We start from the raw sequence: 18369 nt of genomic DNA on the forward strand, positions 1-18369 counted from the left end.
GACATACAAACTGCTGGTACGCCTTCTGACAAAGTACGCAACAGTTGGTCCCAGAAGTGTATATTATGGTAATACCTTACTTTATGTTCATCTAGAAAAAAAATTAATTGCATTTTACTATTTGCAGTGATCTTATCACAGGTTTTGCACTCATCTTTCATGGTATCAGCAGGTAAAAAATCTCACCTTTATTATGTTTATTTGAAGATACATCTTTCCATTATCTAAATCTGTAGCACATGGATACATTTATCACGGGGAAAATGTTTCAATTAAAAGAAAGGCCCCCTCCTTATCGAAAGGATTGGTTGTTTACACGGAAATTCATTAATATCACTAGATAAAAGCTCTCCACTGAGCAAGATCAGTCCTGCCTCGCTTATGTGATGGTTTAGGCAGCACTGCAGAAGAGCAGCTTAGAACTTGTGTTAGTGTCTCTTACTACTTAAACTCAAGAAAATACTAATCCCCGAGTTAGGATGGAAAATACGATTCGCAGTGGCCGAATCTCTTACAAGAGGGAAAGCAACAAAACTCCGAAGCTGCCGGACAACTCCACGCTTCTGCAGCAGCTTCAGAAAACGACGTGCAAGCTTTACTTCAAGCCCCGCCGAGGCGAACCCTGGCCGCCGTACCACCACCGCTGCCGCCCCGCACAGGCCCCACGCAGCCCCGCTCGCAGCGCGCAGGACGGCCCCGCGGGCCCTGCCCCTCTGCGGGAGGCCACTCCCGACGTAGGCCGCCTGCGGGCCGCCCGCGCGGCCCGCTCCACCGCCTGCCCCACGGCCCGCCCCAGCCCCTCACCGCCGCCGGCCACGCGGAAGGATACAAAGCAGCGAGCCGCCTCCCACTGGCACCGTCCCGGAGGCCGCCGGGGAGGTTTCCTCCCCGCGCCGCCCCGCCGCCCGTCCCGCCGGGCTCCATTCAGCCCCGGGGCCGCCGCCCCATACCGGAGCGCGCCGCGGTCAGTGCCGGGCGCCGGCCAGCTCCTCAGCGCGGTCCGGCCGCGCCGCCGCTATCGTAGCAACCAGGGACGCCGCTTCCTTCGCAACGGGGCGGGGCCGCGGCTGAGGGGGGCGGCGGGGAAGGGGCTGCGGGGGGCGGCGGTTTGACTGCTGCTGCCTGCGCTAGACTTCACACCGGGCGCGAGGGACCGGGCGGGTGGGGGCCGGGCCGGAGTTCGGCGGCCCGCGGAGGTCCCCGGCCGAGGGGGGAAGCCGGGCCTGGGCACCGCGCTCCGCCCGGGCACCCTCCGTGTCTGCCCCCTTCTTCGGGGACTCCGGTGCCGGACTCTCACCGGGGAGAGAGCTTGGCTTTCACCGGGCTTTCCATCTGCTCTGCACTTTTATAAATAACTGGATACAGTTGTTGTTTTTTTTTTTTTTAAAAAAAACAAACAAACAAACCAAGTTTTCAACAAACACGTTTCTCATTAGTTTTGCGGGGCAAACGAAGCACCGCCCTGAGCCCGTTGCTGCTTGTGTGTTTGCAGAGGGCCCTGCGGATGTCTGTTAAATCTGTTGACGGTAAAGATTTGGAGTTAACAGGATAAACATTTTCTTTTAACCACAGGGTGTAGAAATCGCAATGCAAACAGTGAAAATATGTGTAAAATTGTATAAAATTTTGTACAAAAGTATTAAAAGTACATAAAATAAATAAAGTTACACAAAGTGAAAAAATGTGATTTGTTCTTAAGACTGAAAAACTTTTTTTTTTTCAGACAAGGCAGGGTGTGTTGTCTTGGGATACTGCCATACCTTGGATGAGTTGTCGGCAGAAGGCTAAATGCCTTGGTGATTTCCTGGCAAGACGTTTCTTGGTTGTTGTGTTTGAGCTTAAACCAGTTCTTCTCTTTTTTCAGTGTGCAGCTGTTCTACGTCTTTGACTAGCAGGGTAAAAATAGTACTTGACATTCATAAAATACTTTTCTCCACAACTCCCCCCCCCCTCCATTTGTAGCAGAGCTTGTGAAGTAGGTGTTACCATTTTACAGTCAAGACCACCGATGCTCAAGTTGCCAAATGTGCTTACCATTTATAGCACCCCGGTTATCACAGTTGAGAAGATGACCCTAAAATATTTCATAATACCAGCCTCAAATCCACCTCTTCACCCAATCTGAACTCTTCCATGTTGCAAGTAGAAGACTGGTTGTCACTTTACTACCTCGAGATGGTACTTCCCATGTACTTTTCAACCCTCAGAAACTCTTAAAATCCCAGTTTGCCTGATAAGATGCTGTGTTTCATCCAGCATGCGGTAGAAGGCTCTATCAATATGGAGAACAAGTCACCCAAAGGGGACTGAATCGGAGCTGGGAAACAACTGCAGAATTTGAGCCCATGTCACACCTAGGAAGATTCAAGATCATGGTCAATTCAGGCTGGCAGAATTTGACCTTTAGACTTGTTGCACATTTTGATCTTATCCAGTCCCACTCACAGCTTTGCCTTAGATACCTTCTCAAATTTCCTCCCTTTTTTTTTTTTTTTTTTTTTTTTTTTTTACTTTTTCATAGCCTTCTTTTAGGTTTATTAGGTGTTTCTCCCAGTGAGTAACCTCAGATCTTTCAGGCTGTGGGACAAGAAGGTGACTAGCTGAGGACCATGTATTTCAGAACGGTATGATTACTCTGGGACAGCAAGCAGCCTGATCTCACGTGGTTATAAAAGGGAAGGTCCCACTCTGGCAGCTGGCTTGAAAGAAGTTTCATAAATTTTACTGTGGGCTGGAGACTGATATTCCAGTGAAAAGTAAAGATCAGCCCTTAAAACTTTGTGAGACAGATTCTGAATTTATTACAAATCTTATTTGAAGGCTGGAGCATAGCTATGCTGCTGCAGAAACACATTTTTTCTTTCCTTCTTGTTTCAGGGGGGATTAACCTGCTAATACCCTTTAAGCTTTCCTCCAAGCTTCAGCTTAACTATGTAGGCAACTGCACGGGAGAAGGAGTTCAGCCAAGGTTCTGACTATTTTAACCATTCCTTCCTGAAATTTGTCTTCTGTTCCTATTTCTGTGCATAGGAAGAGGAATAAAAAGGGTTTATTCCATCTTAACATCATATACAGATAGCTGTGAAAATCTTTTCAACCTTCTTACCTCCCTGAGACTGTACTATGGATCACAACCTGCATCTTTTTAAGAGAGCAGCAACTGATACACTAGTTAAATTCTAGTAACTCTTATCTTGGAAAACTATAATGTGCCATGCACTACTTTAGAACAGATTAATTTTTTTTCTTTTGAGAGATACTGAAGAACCAAAGTTGTTAAAGATTTCACAGGCAGTTGAATGTGCTCCTCTCAGGAAGAGGCCAGGTGCAGGTTCTTCATGCCCTTTAGCTATTAATTTTGAAATAAAACATTGGATTAAAAAAAGGATTAAAATCTGGATTTAAAGCTGTGTTAACTCCCCCCCCCAAATGCTTTCAAATCTCCTTGTAGCAAAAGCTATTTCCAGTGCATTCCAACTTTAGACAGGGATGGAGATGAACCACAGTATCCAGACGAATTTGGAACACTGGCTGGCTCTACCAGTGTAAGGTGATGTTGAACAGTGCATTCTGATGATCCTCTAGACAGTCTATCTCCCAGTGGTACGTTAGAAGAAGAGGTTTTGTTTATTCAGCCAACTTGAATTCTCTAATATGTGTGAGGAGTTGAGAATCTGTTGGACCTGTATGAACTTTCCAAATAAACTTTCCAAATAATTTGCTTTTTGGTTAAAATGTCAGATCCAGTTGTTAAGATACAAAAATAGTGGATCTGAGTGTGTGAAAACTGTAAGTGCCTGCTATATAGCTTTAATTAAGTTTCTGTGGACTACATTTATTCTTCTTTTTCAGGACATTCTTTCATACTTTGCCATTTTTCAGGGGTAAAAATCATTGTATCTGAATGGTTGCCCCACTATCAATACTTCTGTTCCTAAGGATGGGCTACCAGTGAGACCAAGAGACTGCTATTGTCCTCCCAGTAAACAATTTTCAACGTAACACAAAATATTATTTTAAAGTAATATTTTTCAGTTTTCCATTTAGAATTCGTTTTTGGGCCGTATTCTAAAATTGCTTCCACAGCCAGTTCTAGTGCATTGCCACCACACCAGTGTAAATGCCTTCATTTTAATGGTAAAAATCTGTGTAGAAAGATGAAAACATCGATTAATACTTGCTTTTTTTTCCAAGTAGCCCAGACTACTCAATATCAAATATATACCACTGCTCAAAAACAGCATATAAGAAAATCTGTCACAGTTTTATCACGATGAAAATATGTATGTTCGATGTGTCATGTAAAGGTGATAAGCAGTAATTGCTCTCAGGATAGAGGCAGTAGTATATAAAATCTGCTGTGGAATTGAAATGTGGTTTATTAAATCCAGGCATTAAAGGAGTGATGTGTTGGCTGCTTTTTGTGCTGTAGACATTCCCAAATAGTTAGCTCAGGACTTCATAGCGTACAATCCTTTCCACGGAAATTTGAAACCCCTCAAAACGTTTTCATTTCTTCAAGTAAAAGATGAACTGCTTTAGGGCAACTTCACTGATTTGTCTTAATACTTTTTTGTTCAGTTTAGGAGAAGCTGTCATAAGTAATGTCAAGCCTTGTTCATCTAAGGTAAGATTTTACATTACTTTGCTTAGATAAGATAATGAATGTAACTAAATGATTTCTCAGGAGAGTGAGAGATGTTTTTGCTTTATTCAGGATAGATACAAAAATACAGAAGAATCAGGTATTTTCAGGTAGAGAAAAGAAACTACACAGAAACTGTAGGAATTTAGTATATTAGAACATTTTTGTCTTAATGTCCTTCATCACAGCTCAGTTGTTAGGCCATATTTTTAAACTCATCTGCATGACTGTAAATGCAGAGTAACTATTGTTTTTGGCAGAGTCACAGTTTTTGCTTGAATTGCTGAGGTCAGATTTAATTGCCTGTCTTATGTTGGCTTTTGTTAAGAATAAATATTGATTACAAAAAATAAATATTGCTTGATAGTATTTAATTGAACGTCTGGTAAGTAGCTGTGATTGATAAAGCCCTGGAACAACCCATGATTTCAAGTGATCTATTTATAACTCTTAGAGGGTTTTTCTTCCTTTATTTTTTGCTTATTACAAAATTAAAGAAACATATTCTTTTAGTTCGCTAGCATTTATCTCCAGACAGAGAATGCAATTACATTAATAATTCAGAAATCTTTTTTTTGTAAAACCTCCTTGTTAACAGTTTTATGTAATTTTTATTTTCACTTTTTAAAAGCAAAAACCAGGAAAAAAACCTGTTCAGTGCTTTGCCAGTGTAGTGCCAATACCAGAAAGAGAAACCTGGAGAAAGGAGAACAATTACGTTGAAGATCTATTCAAGTCTAAATAAGTTTTCTTTTTCATTAAAATCTTTAAGTTTCTAAAGGTCCTATTTTCATTTGAAAATACAGCATACTACAATGCTTTGCTGAGATTATGGAATTAAAAACCAAAGACTCAAATGAAAATATGTTTCTTAGTCTATTTACAATGACACAGATTTCAGGAATTACTTCTAGCATTTCTTTAAGTGATGAGTCAGAGGCATTCCCTTATTTTATATCAAATGGTGCCGTGGAAGAAAAAATACTAAGTATGAAAATATTATTTTAAAAAAACATTAATAAGTGTAACTACTTTTACCAATGCTTTTATTGTTACTATTTCAGATAATTGTATGCCTGTGAATAGTTTTCCTTTATTCTTTCCTCTGTAAGAGCATTTAAAATATTTTTTTTAGTGTTGGGTTTGTCTACAAATCTGCTTGGGACTGCTTGTGTGTATATGCATAGATTAATAACTTGTGCAAGTATTTGCATGATCAGAGTCTAAGTAATTAATTTAGGGACTTTCAAGAGTGAAAGTGTTTTGCTAATATGTGGTAAATCCAAAAGCCTGCTCCTTTCCAGTGAAAATAACTTTGTTAGCATTTGAGACATCTGTTGCGTGTGTTGATTCCTAAAATGAGAGCTTCTTAAATGCAAGAGTTGCAAGTTCTTGCCTCCAGTTCACAGTACTCACAGGAAAATACTTTACCAGCAAAGTTGGTGGTATTTTTTAAATTAATAGAGGTTATTCTTTCCACCTCACACTCTCTTTCTCTTGTGAGGTATGGCTAAGGAGAAGACAACTAATGGGCCTTGGTCTCAACTCTGTCGATTATCGCTTGATAAAGCTTTAAAAAAACAGGTTTTGAAGGACGATCCATGGAGTATTCTACTTCATTTTGGCAGACTGAGCTATTTTATATATGCTTTATGATCAATTTATTTCCCCCTCCATTGTTTGGTACAACAGGGCACAAGGAATGTTGGAGCTCTGGAGGAACCACTCAAGGCAGAAGAGAAAAATGTATCTGCAGATATTTCAAAACAAAAAGAACAATGCCTTGTACCATGTGATGTTCAAGCTAAAATTTTACGAGGGGAAAAACATTACATGTGCAGTATGTATTCATAAAGAATACTCTCAGCAACAAGCTATGCAATGCCGTGCTATGCAATCTTACGCTACGCTATGCTACGCTACGCTGTGCTAATGTATTTTTTAATCTTCTTGAGCACACGTGACAGCCTTTGACCCTGCTGCCCAGGCTGAGTATTGCTCAGAAAATTTGGGGTGCTGTGGTTTTGGGGTGCAGCTAGTGTCACAAAGTTAAGAGTGTAATCGTGCTAATCTCTCTTCATAATCACTGCTGAGGACAGGCAAATCCAGGCAGCAGCTCAGCCACTCTAAGTCTGTGAATGTTGGTAGCTCTCTCCATTAGAAAGGACGTGGGAGTTAGTTAAGTGGGAGGAAATCTATACTTCAGCTTGCCTTTTATAGATATATATACAGGACGTTCTCTGTTCACTGCCTTGACAAACTACACAGCAAATGAGCTAGTCAGCATCAGAAAAAATTGTCAAAGTTTTTGTCGTTCCCATATGATTTTTAATATGTATTATTAACTACCTGACAAGGCTAATTTTTTGTATTTTTAGCATTTTTGCCTATATTTAGGCAAAAAACAGGAGCATGAGTAAGTAGCAGAGTGAATGAGTAAATGTAGGATGACAGAAAACATTATGTATTTGTCTTTTATCAATTGCATTTGTATTTCTGTGGTATCCATTAACTGGTTATCCAAGTTGCCCACAGATAAGATGAAATTTTTCTTCAAACCTTAAGAAGAGCCATCTCTTTCTAAGATGTCTTCACTACAACCAGTGAGGCTGAGGTTCTTAGCACCTTTGGATTTAATCTGTGGTCTCTGTACTACTTTAATTTCACTTCTAGGTACCCTCAGGGTAAACACCTTCAATAGTCATTTAGGTATCATAAATAAATGTGTCATTATTCAGTCAAGAATATTTCTAGATTTATGATAACAAAGTGGATGAACATATTTCTTTTCAAGGAAATTTGCAGAACTCTCTTGTTGAATATGCAAGAAGTACAAAAAAACTGGTAAGAAACATGATGGATGATCAACAGTCTTCTTTGGATTACCTTTCTAATCAGGTACTTTTTTCTTCATCGTACAGATTTTTATTTATTATTTAGCACTACAGCTATTGTCTAACTGAGGAAAATTAAGCACTTATGTTGTCATTTAAACCATAGAATTACAGTCTATCGCCATTCCTTGCACCTTGGGTAAGGTGTGAGTTCCATTTCTGCGAGGAGTGATTAGCACCACCTGGTCCATAACTTAGTGGTATACATGGCAGTAGGGCAAGCGATGGACCACTCCTCCACACTGGTTCCTATCTGCAGTCCTGTCATATAGTATAGTGTATTATATTATCATTAACTCTGACAGTAGTTTACAAAGACTGTGCACTCACTCAGTAGAGATAAAAAGCCTCAATCAAAATGAAGGACTTTTCTTGAATTAAATGGAATTGTGCCTAAGAATGATTTTGGATGCAAAAATTAAAAGTTGGACCAATTCACATAATGAAGGTATGAATCAGTAACACATCACAAAAATTAACTTCAGGTTATATTCACCAGGAGACAAAAAGAACAACTTTAGAATATAAAATTCCTCACTGCAACCATTTAAAGGTCTTTCATTTGAATTTACAGGTGAACGAACTCATGAACAGACTACTTCTTTTGAACGCAGAAGTTTTGAGAAAGCATTTGGATCCACTTCCTTACAAAGCAGTTCAATCTCATGGTAAGTATTTTTTGCATTTAGTCTTGACCTCTTCCCTTTTTATCTTTGTACCTTGCCAAAGAACTAATTAAAGCAAAGGTAAGCAATTATAACATTTACAGTTATTCTGTGTTAGTATGCACAAATAAACTCTAGAAAATTTGTGAACTGTTAAGAGTGCCATCATAAAGACTGCTTTAAATCCTTTTCAACTGATAATTCTGGATATCCTGTTCATAAGAGGTGTGATTTTGCTAAATGGCACTTTGTTTTGTAATGAAATAAAGTGTGCTAAGCATTTGCAATAACCTTCTTCAAATGAGATTGAAGTCACTTGAACATTGGACAGTTAATCTTCTTTGTAGTATCCATCCCAACTAAAGGAAACTCTGAGCAGACCTACTGGCCATAGAAACTGCTTGATTGAGTGTGTTTAAGAGAAACCTGGCTTAACACTTAGAAGCAAAGGGTTTTAAATGTATATGTTATGATATAAATGCTTTTAGAAGTATAAATACAAATATTTGCAGGAAAAAGACATCCTTCCCCATATAATACATCTTTTTACTTAGTACAAGTGTTACCTAAACAAAATCTGTAAAATAAAACCCAGTTACATAATTTTTAATTTCAGTATCGTACCAGTTAGGATTAGAAAGAACTTTCTTTATAAAATATAATTTATGCTTATTTCTGATCTTAATGGAGTTCATAGAATTTTCATTTATAAGGTACATTCACGACAAAACATGATTTTAAAGTTTGCATGACAAGAAAACACTATTTGAGACCATTCATATGCTACCAAGAAAAGTAATGCTCTGTGCTTAAGATGTATTTGATTATTTTAAACATATTTTGCTAATGAACCTCATAAAATTCTTTGTTCTCTAGGGTTGGATTGCACTGATATTAAAGATACCATTGGTTCAGTTTCAAAAACTCCAACTGGTCTGTACATTATCCATCCAGAAGGATCAAATTATCCTTTTGAGGTAATAAATTTATCTTTCAGGATAGTCACACTTTGCTTGAAAAGATGTACTTAGAATATATTCAATACATTTGAAGTGTTTTCCTTGACAATTTCTCAACAGATTAGTAAGAAATGTATTAAATAATCTAGATGTGTCTGCCATTACTACAACTTTGACGAGTTTCTCATTTTCTACAAAGAAATTTAATCTCTGTCATAAGATCCCACCATCAGTTTTCATATATGGTGAAAAACATGCCAAAGAGGAAAACCCAAGATATTTTCCAGCATCCCTTTTGGACATTGAGAAGTGCTGTTCTTTTCTATTTCAGAGATGGAAAATTGAGGAGCCAAGTGTCTGATCTATTTGGATCCTAAAATGTGACCTTTTGCTTTTTGAATTATTCTGCTGGTTGACTGTATACTATTGCCTTCTCTTGAGAGGTGATTCTGCAGATACCTATAGCTTGGACCATGATATTGTATAGGTATCTAACTATAGGTGCAGATGTATATCAGTTTGAGGAATAGGTGCTTAGCTCTTGTCTGAGCATCATTATAACTCAGTCTTGAGGCAGAGAGGCATCTAAACTTTTAGTCTTCATATCCAGTTTGCAGGATATATATTCTTAAGACAAAGGAAAAAGGATGGAATTCAGCATGAACTGCAGCAGTCATGATTCCTATCACCACCTGCATTTTCTGTAATTGCTCAGAGTTAGAGTGCTCAGCTAAGAGAGTTTTGGGTTAATTTCCTCAGGCTCAGGACATTCAGATCCATGCAAACACAAGGAATACTTTGTTTTGTCTGTTCATTTCCATTTCGGGCTGTTTTACTTAGGGAAGTCCTTATGCATAGTGGAAAGACAGATATGGCACTTTCAAACCTTTAATTTTGCAGTACAAGCTAGGGTCATTAGTTTTTGGAGAAAAAATGTAGAGCTTAAGCCAGCTAATAAATTGCAAAATTTAGGATCTAACTTTATAGTCTTCCTTTATATACAACAAAGGAAGGAGGAATCCCTTTATCTCTAGCCAATTGGAACCCTACAAAATGCTACAAAAAAAAGAAGAGCTCGAACTGGTTATGAGAAGGCTTCAGAAGTATGCTGGGATCTCAAAAGAAAAAATGAATATGGTTTTGCAGACCCCTGATAGAAAAACCTGTCATTCTCTTTATACAATGCAGCGAGCTCAGAGGAAAGATCCGCAAGTTCCTTCCAGGTAAAAGGAAGGCAGAGACAGGTAGAAGTGTTCACAGACCAACCATATCTATAGTATGAAGAAAATGCTGCCTGCCTCACCACTGGATGAACCATAGCATAAATTGCATCAGTTTCAGAATTTCGTCTGGATTGTGGAGGGTTCCACCGAGGAAATATTCATACCTCACCCAGATTACTTTTCCTGAGAGATGGTATGACAGATCTATGTGAGAAAAGTGATTTCTCAGTTCACTTACAGCTTTTGGCAAATAAATCTGAAATTATAAAGTTCCTTTCACTTCAAAAGTATTTTTGACACCTTTCCACATTTAAAGTTACTGCCAGAATCTGAGAATCAGTTACATGAGTGGAAATGTTCCTTCAGGAGAACATGAAACAAAAGGAAAAATCATAATATTTTGATTAAAAGCACAAGGTAACAATAAACAATGAGACGAAAGGCCTGCACTCATGGAGTGAGTGTCTCATTTCTTGTCTGGTAGATGTTACACAGAACTGAAAAGATAGTGCCAAAAAGTTCTCGGAGAAAAATATCTAAAAGATGTGTGTTTCATAATGAATGTTATTTTAAGGAAAACTGTTTAATGCAAATTCTTCCATGTGTTGAAGCATAAGAAAGGTACAAGAGAAATCATAGATGAACAAAAATATAAGGACATTAAAACATAAGCAAGAAATTGTAATGCATTTTAAGGGGCTAATAGGCAAGAGTTCTGGAAGTTCTGCAGACTAGCAAAATAAGAAAAATACAAAGAGGCAGAAAACAATAGTAAGAAACTAAAAAACAGAAAACAAAGCCAGCATGAAACAATTTATTTCAGTGAGGACCTTTTCAGCAACAAGCTGCCCTTTAAATGTAACCGAAACTAAACCAAAATGTCTTTAGAAACATTTGCATAAAAATACCAGGTAGCTTTAGACAACTTGATCCTGTTCTCATGTTTTCATGTCTGAAACCTCATGCTTTCAAAAGTGAGTATAGATTTTGATACTTAACTTGGGCTAATTGAAACCTGAATTCCAGGAGGTCTAAAAATATCCAGTTTCAGTGCTAGTGGCAGGTTCTCGTCATCTCAGAAAATTAGTCCCAAATGGGCTTTTTTTCTATGCATTCAAACATGACGCAATTAAAACCATTTTCACTTTTGGAAAAGTGAATCATGATCACTTTCTGATACATTTTAAAATGAGTAAATTTAGATCAATGGTATTTCTAAGGTGGGCCAGACAAACTAAACGGTTGTTTGGAATGTACCTCTTATACACACTAAAGATGGAAAGGGAAGAAATATTCAGTAGAAGCACCCTCCTGCTCATTTAATTTAAATTGTACCTGGCACAGTCATGCCCCTCATACGTTGCATACTATGAGACACAGAACAAGCTGTAAACTATTATAAGGCTTTAAGAAAGAAAATTGCATCATTTCTATCATATAAGGGATTAAGGAACTACACAGTAATGACTGTTTTTTGTGTATTTCTCTCATATTTTTACTTAGCTGGTATATGTTTTGGTGCCATATCTAATTGGCTGATGACCTTTCATGTAGAACCAAATCTGCTCCTTCTGAGAATTATCAGCACTCCCACTGATTTATATTGGGCTGAAGATTGATGTTGTGACCAAGTGGGCTCCTCTTTGTATTTCTGACTCATAGTGAGAGGAGTAGCCAAGTATGCAATCAGCTTCTCAAGACAGTGGATGAGGCAATGGGATTATTTTTAATGAGTTGTAGGTATTTGCATCTAAATATTAATTTTGGAATCTTCTGTGTTTCTTTTTGTTCCAGTTCCACCCTCCTTGGGTGACTGAAATAAGCATATGACTCTCCAAGGAATAAAGCCCATAATTTTCTTTCACGCACATGACCCTCACTGTGATTCATTCAGTATTTGTCTTGCAAGGATTGCTCAAAGCATCCAATGGCATTGACTTACCTGAAGACCAAGATTCCCCAAGTTGTATTGGATCACATTGCAGCTCTGTCCTGTTGCTTTCTTGTTCATAGAGAAGATGTTTTTAAGTCACAAAGGTTCTGAATATGATGTTGATGTGTTCCTGCCAAGGAACAAGTCTTTGCTTTCATGAAAAATATCTGGCTGGTACAGGCACTGGGGGTGCAACATATAAAGCTCAAATTGCCACAATTTTTGAGGCTTAAATGGACTTCCATCTAGACTCTACTTTTAGCAACTGGCTAAGATTGCAAATCTCTCTGTTCTGAAACATGTTTCATTGTGTACATCCCTGTAACATGAGCAAAAAATTCCTACTTTACTCCACCACTCGTGCGTCTGCTTACTGTTACGATTTACTGATAGCCAACATTATACTTTGAAATTACTTTTCTTATCACAAGTAGTTTAATGGCTCCATAGCTATAAACATTATCCAGGTTAATTCTCCTGATATTAGTCATACTGGGAGACACTTAACAAATGAGCCTCTGGTTTTAAGCACTAATTATGCATAATATTCCTTAGAACTCCTTTGAACAGGATGGTGCAGTATTTAATGTGCAATATGCACCTACCTACATTAGGGTGCCCGGGCTTTCTAATCCCAGTTAGAACTAGCCAAGCTCTGGCACTGGGGACATACTTGACAAATACCCAGAGTGTCCTGGACACATTCCACTTAACTTTAGGCACTGAGCTGCAATCCCTATGGAGCAGCCAAAGGTCTAGGGGCCCTTTCTGTAGACAGTGGAGGTGACTGACATCTGCAGAGGGTGATTTAGATCTTGGTTTCCCAGAGCCACACTATGAATGCACATTTCTCTCTGTAAGGGGGATTACAGGGGACACGAGGGCAATAAGGTACCTAGCTTAGGGAACTCAATTATGTGTCTAAAGTTAAATGGGCTGAGGAGAAAATGTGCCACATAATGTGATATCCCATAGCAGAGCAGAGGGCAGCTGGACCACTGCCACTTGACATGCCATTGGGCACAAATTTTAGCGAAGACTCATAAAGACTCATAAATCTGAGAGTTGATGTTATGAATTCAGTGGGACTGCTCAGTTGCAGGCCGTTGAATGTTCACATTGGGACCTCCCTGGATTGGGGCCCCTTCTTATGTAGAGATTTTTGCTGCTGCAGCATAAATTATTATATACTGGGTTATTGCTGTCACTTTTTCCATTACCTTACCTTTATTAAGGGCTCTACATTTCCCAGGCATCAAAAACACAGTATTTCTGGGGAAGAAGGTGTGACAGTGAGGGAGAACATGTAACAAGTTGTGTCTATTTTGCTTCGCTGAAATAAAGGCATATTCAGTGTTAGTGCCTGTATCTGTAATATTTTACATGATTAATACATGACATTGCATGTTGCTTCTAACATTTATCAAGTCTTATTTATTATATCTGATATGAACAGACATTTGCACACAACAGTTTCTGCTGAGGTGGAGGAAACATCCAAATCAAGCAGTCCAACAAGAACATGTAAGAAAACACTGCAGCTTCATTTTTTATTTTCTTTGAGCTTTTTGTTAAGGTACTTGAAAGGTGTGTTGCTTAGAAAACATCTGCATAGTCCACCTTCATTCAATTAAAAAGTTTTCTTCGTAACAGCTGCTTCAAGAATGCCTAATTATATCTATGTCTATTTTAGGTTCTGTGTGACATGGATTTTCAAGGAGGTGGATGGACTGTGGTTCAGAAAAGAACTGATGGAATCATTCCATTTCAGAGAACATGGTCTGAATATCTGGATGGATTTGGTGACCTTTCTGGTATTAATTTTAAATACTCTAAAGCGCTTTGGACCTAACATTTCTGTGGTCTTTATGTGAGTTACATTCCACTGAATTGTGTGGGATCTTTAGTGTTATGGAGAGTAAAGTTCTTGTTTCTTAAAATTCTTATTTGTACTTAAGGTTTTTTTCATCAAATCTATTGTGTAATCGTCTCAATAATGATTATCATCTTACTAGAGTCTTTAGCCATTGCCCATCCTCAGTCTCACAAGAGGCATTTAAAATGTTGTGATATTTTGTTCCTGAAATAATGTATAAATTATATTTTCCCTTTTTTCATATTTAAAAAAAGCGCCGTAGTTGGTTTTAATCACATTTGCGAAATATTTCCTTAAAGCAGAGAAAAATCAGTAATTATTTCACCACAGTGCATACAAAGTTAGAAACAGAATGGAAATATTTCAGTACCTAATACCAATACAACTGTGATACTACTTTTTTACTGACATCTTTCATCCAGAAATTCTAAAACCAGCTGCTTTTTCAGGATTTTATCTGGGAGTGCAACGGAAGCACACAACTCTTCAACTATACCAAAAAGAGCAGCTCATATGGGGCAACCTTTCATGGAAAAAGGTGTGATTTACCAAGGCAGCAAATCTCAAGAATAGGGTTTGAATTTTGTTGCATTTCACAGAATGATATCATTTATCATTTCCCAGTATTGCCCTTAGGAACAGTACTGAATTCTGTTTAATCAAGTGGATCTTCAGCACATCCAGTTTTTGTGGTCTTTAAGGCATATATATTGAAGATGAACACTTGAAAGTTATCATGTTGAAAATTTTCTAAAAATGTCACAGAGAAAAAAGATAATGTGCACATGGGAATTCTTTCCATGGATTTCCCAACAAAGTAGGAAGATTACTCTGTACCTTCATTAGTCTTTCAAAGACATCAGACAACTTTTATTACACTTGGTTCAGGAAGGAAAGTACAAAAATGAGAGGAATCAATTTTTTCTTTTACACATTCTGTTTCTAGAGGTTTACTGACTATATATTTCTGTTTTAGGGGAATTTTGGCTTGGACTGAGGAAGATTTTTCACATAGTAAATCAAAAAGCCACTAGTTTTAGTCTTTATGTGGATTTGGAATCAGAAAATGACAAGCACGCCTATGCATCATATGATGGATTTTGGATAGAGGATGAAGCATGTTCTTTTAAGATCCATTTGGGGCGTTATTCAGGAAACGCTGGTAAGAACCTCCTTCTTTATAGTACTTAAAGATAGCTGCTCCCTTTCTTAATGTGAAAAAATGCATTCAACAGAGTAATACTTAATTAAGATAACTTTAAAAATGTTTATTTCTAATTTGTTTTCCTCTATTTGGTGCATAATGAACACTTATGCAGGTAGATGATTACTGATGTAGTGATTGGTTATGCCAACATCAATCTTTACGTAGAAATTATTTTATTCTATTGCTTCAAGGTCTTTAATGGAATAATTGAATAAACACTCCTTTAATAAAGAAAATTAATAAAGAAAAAAAAGGAACTTTAATGGATTCAAATCTACAGAATATATATAAAATAAGGGATTTTGTGCGTGTTTGTGTATATCTATCTAATGGTCCTATCTAATGGTCTAATTCTTTAGACGTCCATTATCTCATCCCAAATTTGCTGATGTTAGTGGAAGTGTTCCTGATGTCATTGCTTTGATTAGTTCAGAAGTGCCCAGACAGCGGTGTACAAAGGATGGAGAAAGAAACCCGACTGGAACAAATTAGGCCTTCAGTATATAACAGCTCCTGGCTGATCTATAGACACAAATTAATTTACAATTCCAGACCTCCCTTAATATCATAGCTACAACAAATGTGCAAAGATTTGTGTTAAGTACTGCACCATGTCTTACTGTTTTTTTCTAATTTTTTTTTTGCCTCATATTTACTAATATGCAAGAATGTTCCTTATTACCAATGTAACAGTTACTCTCTAAATATGTTGGTGCTTTACCTGTATTTGTAAGAAATGTTATTTCTTTAGTAAGACAACAGAACCAGAAGTCACTGACCTTTTTGTTTTAACAACTCCATTTTCCTTCATGACTCACTCTGTGGCTTTGGGCACATCACTGGAAAATCTGAAGTTAACAACACTTTTAGTTTCTTTTATCTTTTCTTCCACTGTCTTTGAGGACAGAAGCCTTCATAGTTAGTGTGTGTCTCTAAAAGCAACAAAAGTATAAAGATGTTTCATAAAATTTCAACTTCTTCCATGCATCCCAGTATTTTATACTTTTTCTTTCCTATGTCTGTAACACATTGCCAGCTCATTATTTGGTGCTCTTGCACCACTTTTGAGAAATCTACTTTTCTAATAAATTCAGAAGAAAAATTTGTGAGGTATACAACAAGTAAGAAAGGTTATGTTTCTCCATTACTCACTCTTTTATCCTTCTGTTTTATCTGTTGTATTTAGGTGATGCATTTAGAGGATATAGAAAAGAAGATAACCAGAATTCAATGCCTTTCAGCACATTTGATGTTGATAATGACGGATGCAGGCCGATGTGCACTATTAAAGAACAGCCTGTGAAGAGCTGCAGTAACTTCAGTGATAACACTGGATGGTGGTTCAATCAGTGTGGCCTTGCAAACCTTAATGGTATTCATCGCTACACAGGTAGATTTCTTGCAACAGGGATTCACTGGGATACATGGACAACGAACAATAAAGCAGTCAAAATTAAATCCGTTTCAATGAAAATTCGGAGAACCTATAATCCATATTTCCATTAAGCTATGAAAGAAATATATCTCTTCTTGCAATTATGTGGGATAATGTATCACTGCATCATAAAAACATTTCACTTTCACTTGAACAGTTCAGTCTTAAAACTTTATTAGATATTGCCATAATACAGTTACTCATTTTTATTATGAAATGTCAGCATTTGTAGTGTTCCCACTTGAGTAAGAAGGTCCTAAGAAGAATAGGGTTTTCAGTAAACGGATAAAGCTTAGTGTTTGTCAGCTTTTATTCAACTGCCTCTTATGCAATCTCAGAGCCAGTGGAAAGATTATAAAATGGAGTGTAATGCTGGCTTTTGAATGTGGTTTTTCTGTGCGTATCTCAATTGCCAAGAAATTTCAGGAAATTTTCTTTAAAAAAGTCATATACCTGCCATTTCCATCACTGTATTTTGAAAAATACCTTTTCTTCACCTTAGGTTCATTTTCCAGAATCAGGTCTTCTTTCTATATTCCTTATCAGGCAAGATGACACTGACTTATTTCAACACATATGTAAGGTTCTATATACTCTCAGGGCCCAATTTTTATACAGGTAAAGTAGATACTTACACGCAACAGCTATGGTCTGTTTTGTATTTAATTTTCACAGTCAATGTGTTTCATAATCAGATTTTTATTCTACCATTGTCTATTTCACAATTCACTACAAATGAACACTTTTTTTTCAAAGAAAATGTATAACATTTCATATAATCTTTGGAGTTTCAATTTTTGGATATATGGGCCTGATCTTATGTTTTTCATTCTTATTGGCATTCACTTTGTGAATGATCATGTGGTAATGAACAAAACCAATTTGAGTTGTGTAAGTACATTTTAAATTAAGAAGTGTGAATTGTTTGGATTTCTGTCAGTAAAGCTAGAATAATATCAATAAAAACATGAATATTATCAATACAGCAGTGTTTCTGGAACCTAGCATCTATTCTGTAGCAACTAGGCATTGTATTTCTCATCTCTGTTTCAGTTTCAGTAGATCAGCTTTGTAGCAATGTGTGGAATGAAATCAGTTAAAAACTCTATGGGTTTGCTATTTGCTGTCTTGCACTTTGACCAGATATTAATGCAGTGAGCAGAAACCATCATCAGTCCAGAACCACTATGTTTTAGAATTTATTTCCAACAATAGATGTAGCTACTGGAGGAAATGAAGCTTGTGATAGGGTATGTATCACAAGGTTAAGGGAGAGAAAAATATCTTTTCTTCTATGCTTGACTAGTCCTTAACAACCAGATGTGAAAAGCTGCTAAAAGCAGAAGGTTTCTCTCTGCTAGAGAGCTATCACAGGCCCTGTAGAGGGATGAGAGAGGGGGTGGCTCACACTCTTGGGGAGACTGAATTCTTTGAGCACGGGGGTATTTTGTTGTCTGCCTGTGTAGTCTTTGGAATACAGGTGGAGAGTTAGCATGAACATCACTCCCCAATTCCAAGCTTATTAGGCACGC

At 37.6% G+C, this 18369-nt stretch overlaps 1 protein-coding gene across 1 annotated transcript; it reads left to right on the top strand.

Annotated features, from left to right (window-relative positions):
• Nucleotides 1-4528: 4528 nt before the first annotated feature.
• ANGPTL5 (angiopoietin like 5) lies at nucleotides 4529-16908 on the top strand (the record flags this gene model as incomplete). The annotated part of the gene is made up of 8 exons (XM_082014223.1): nucleotides 4529-4627; nucleotides 6338-6485; nucleotides 7440-7543; nucleotides 8114-8207; nucleotides 9081-9181; nucleotides 14013-14133; nucleotides 15172-15357; nucleotides 16589-16908. 8 exons carry the CDS (start codon nucleotides 4529-4531, stop codon nucleotides 16906-16908), a joined length of 1173 nt encoding a protein of 390 aa, XP_081870349.1.
• Nucleotides 16909-18369: the final 1461 nt, after the last annotated feature.

Source organism: Phaethon aethereus (genome assembly GCF_964289735.1).
Source record: "Phaethon aethereus genome assembly, chromosome: 1".
NCBI lineage: Eukaryota > Metazoa > Chordata > Aves > Phaethontiformes > Phaethontidae > Phaethon > Phaethon aethereus.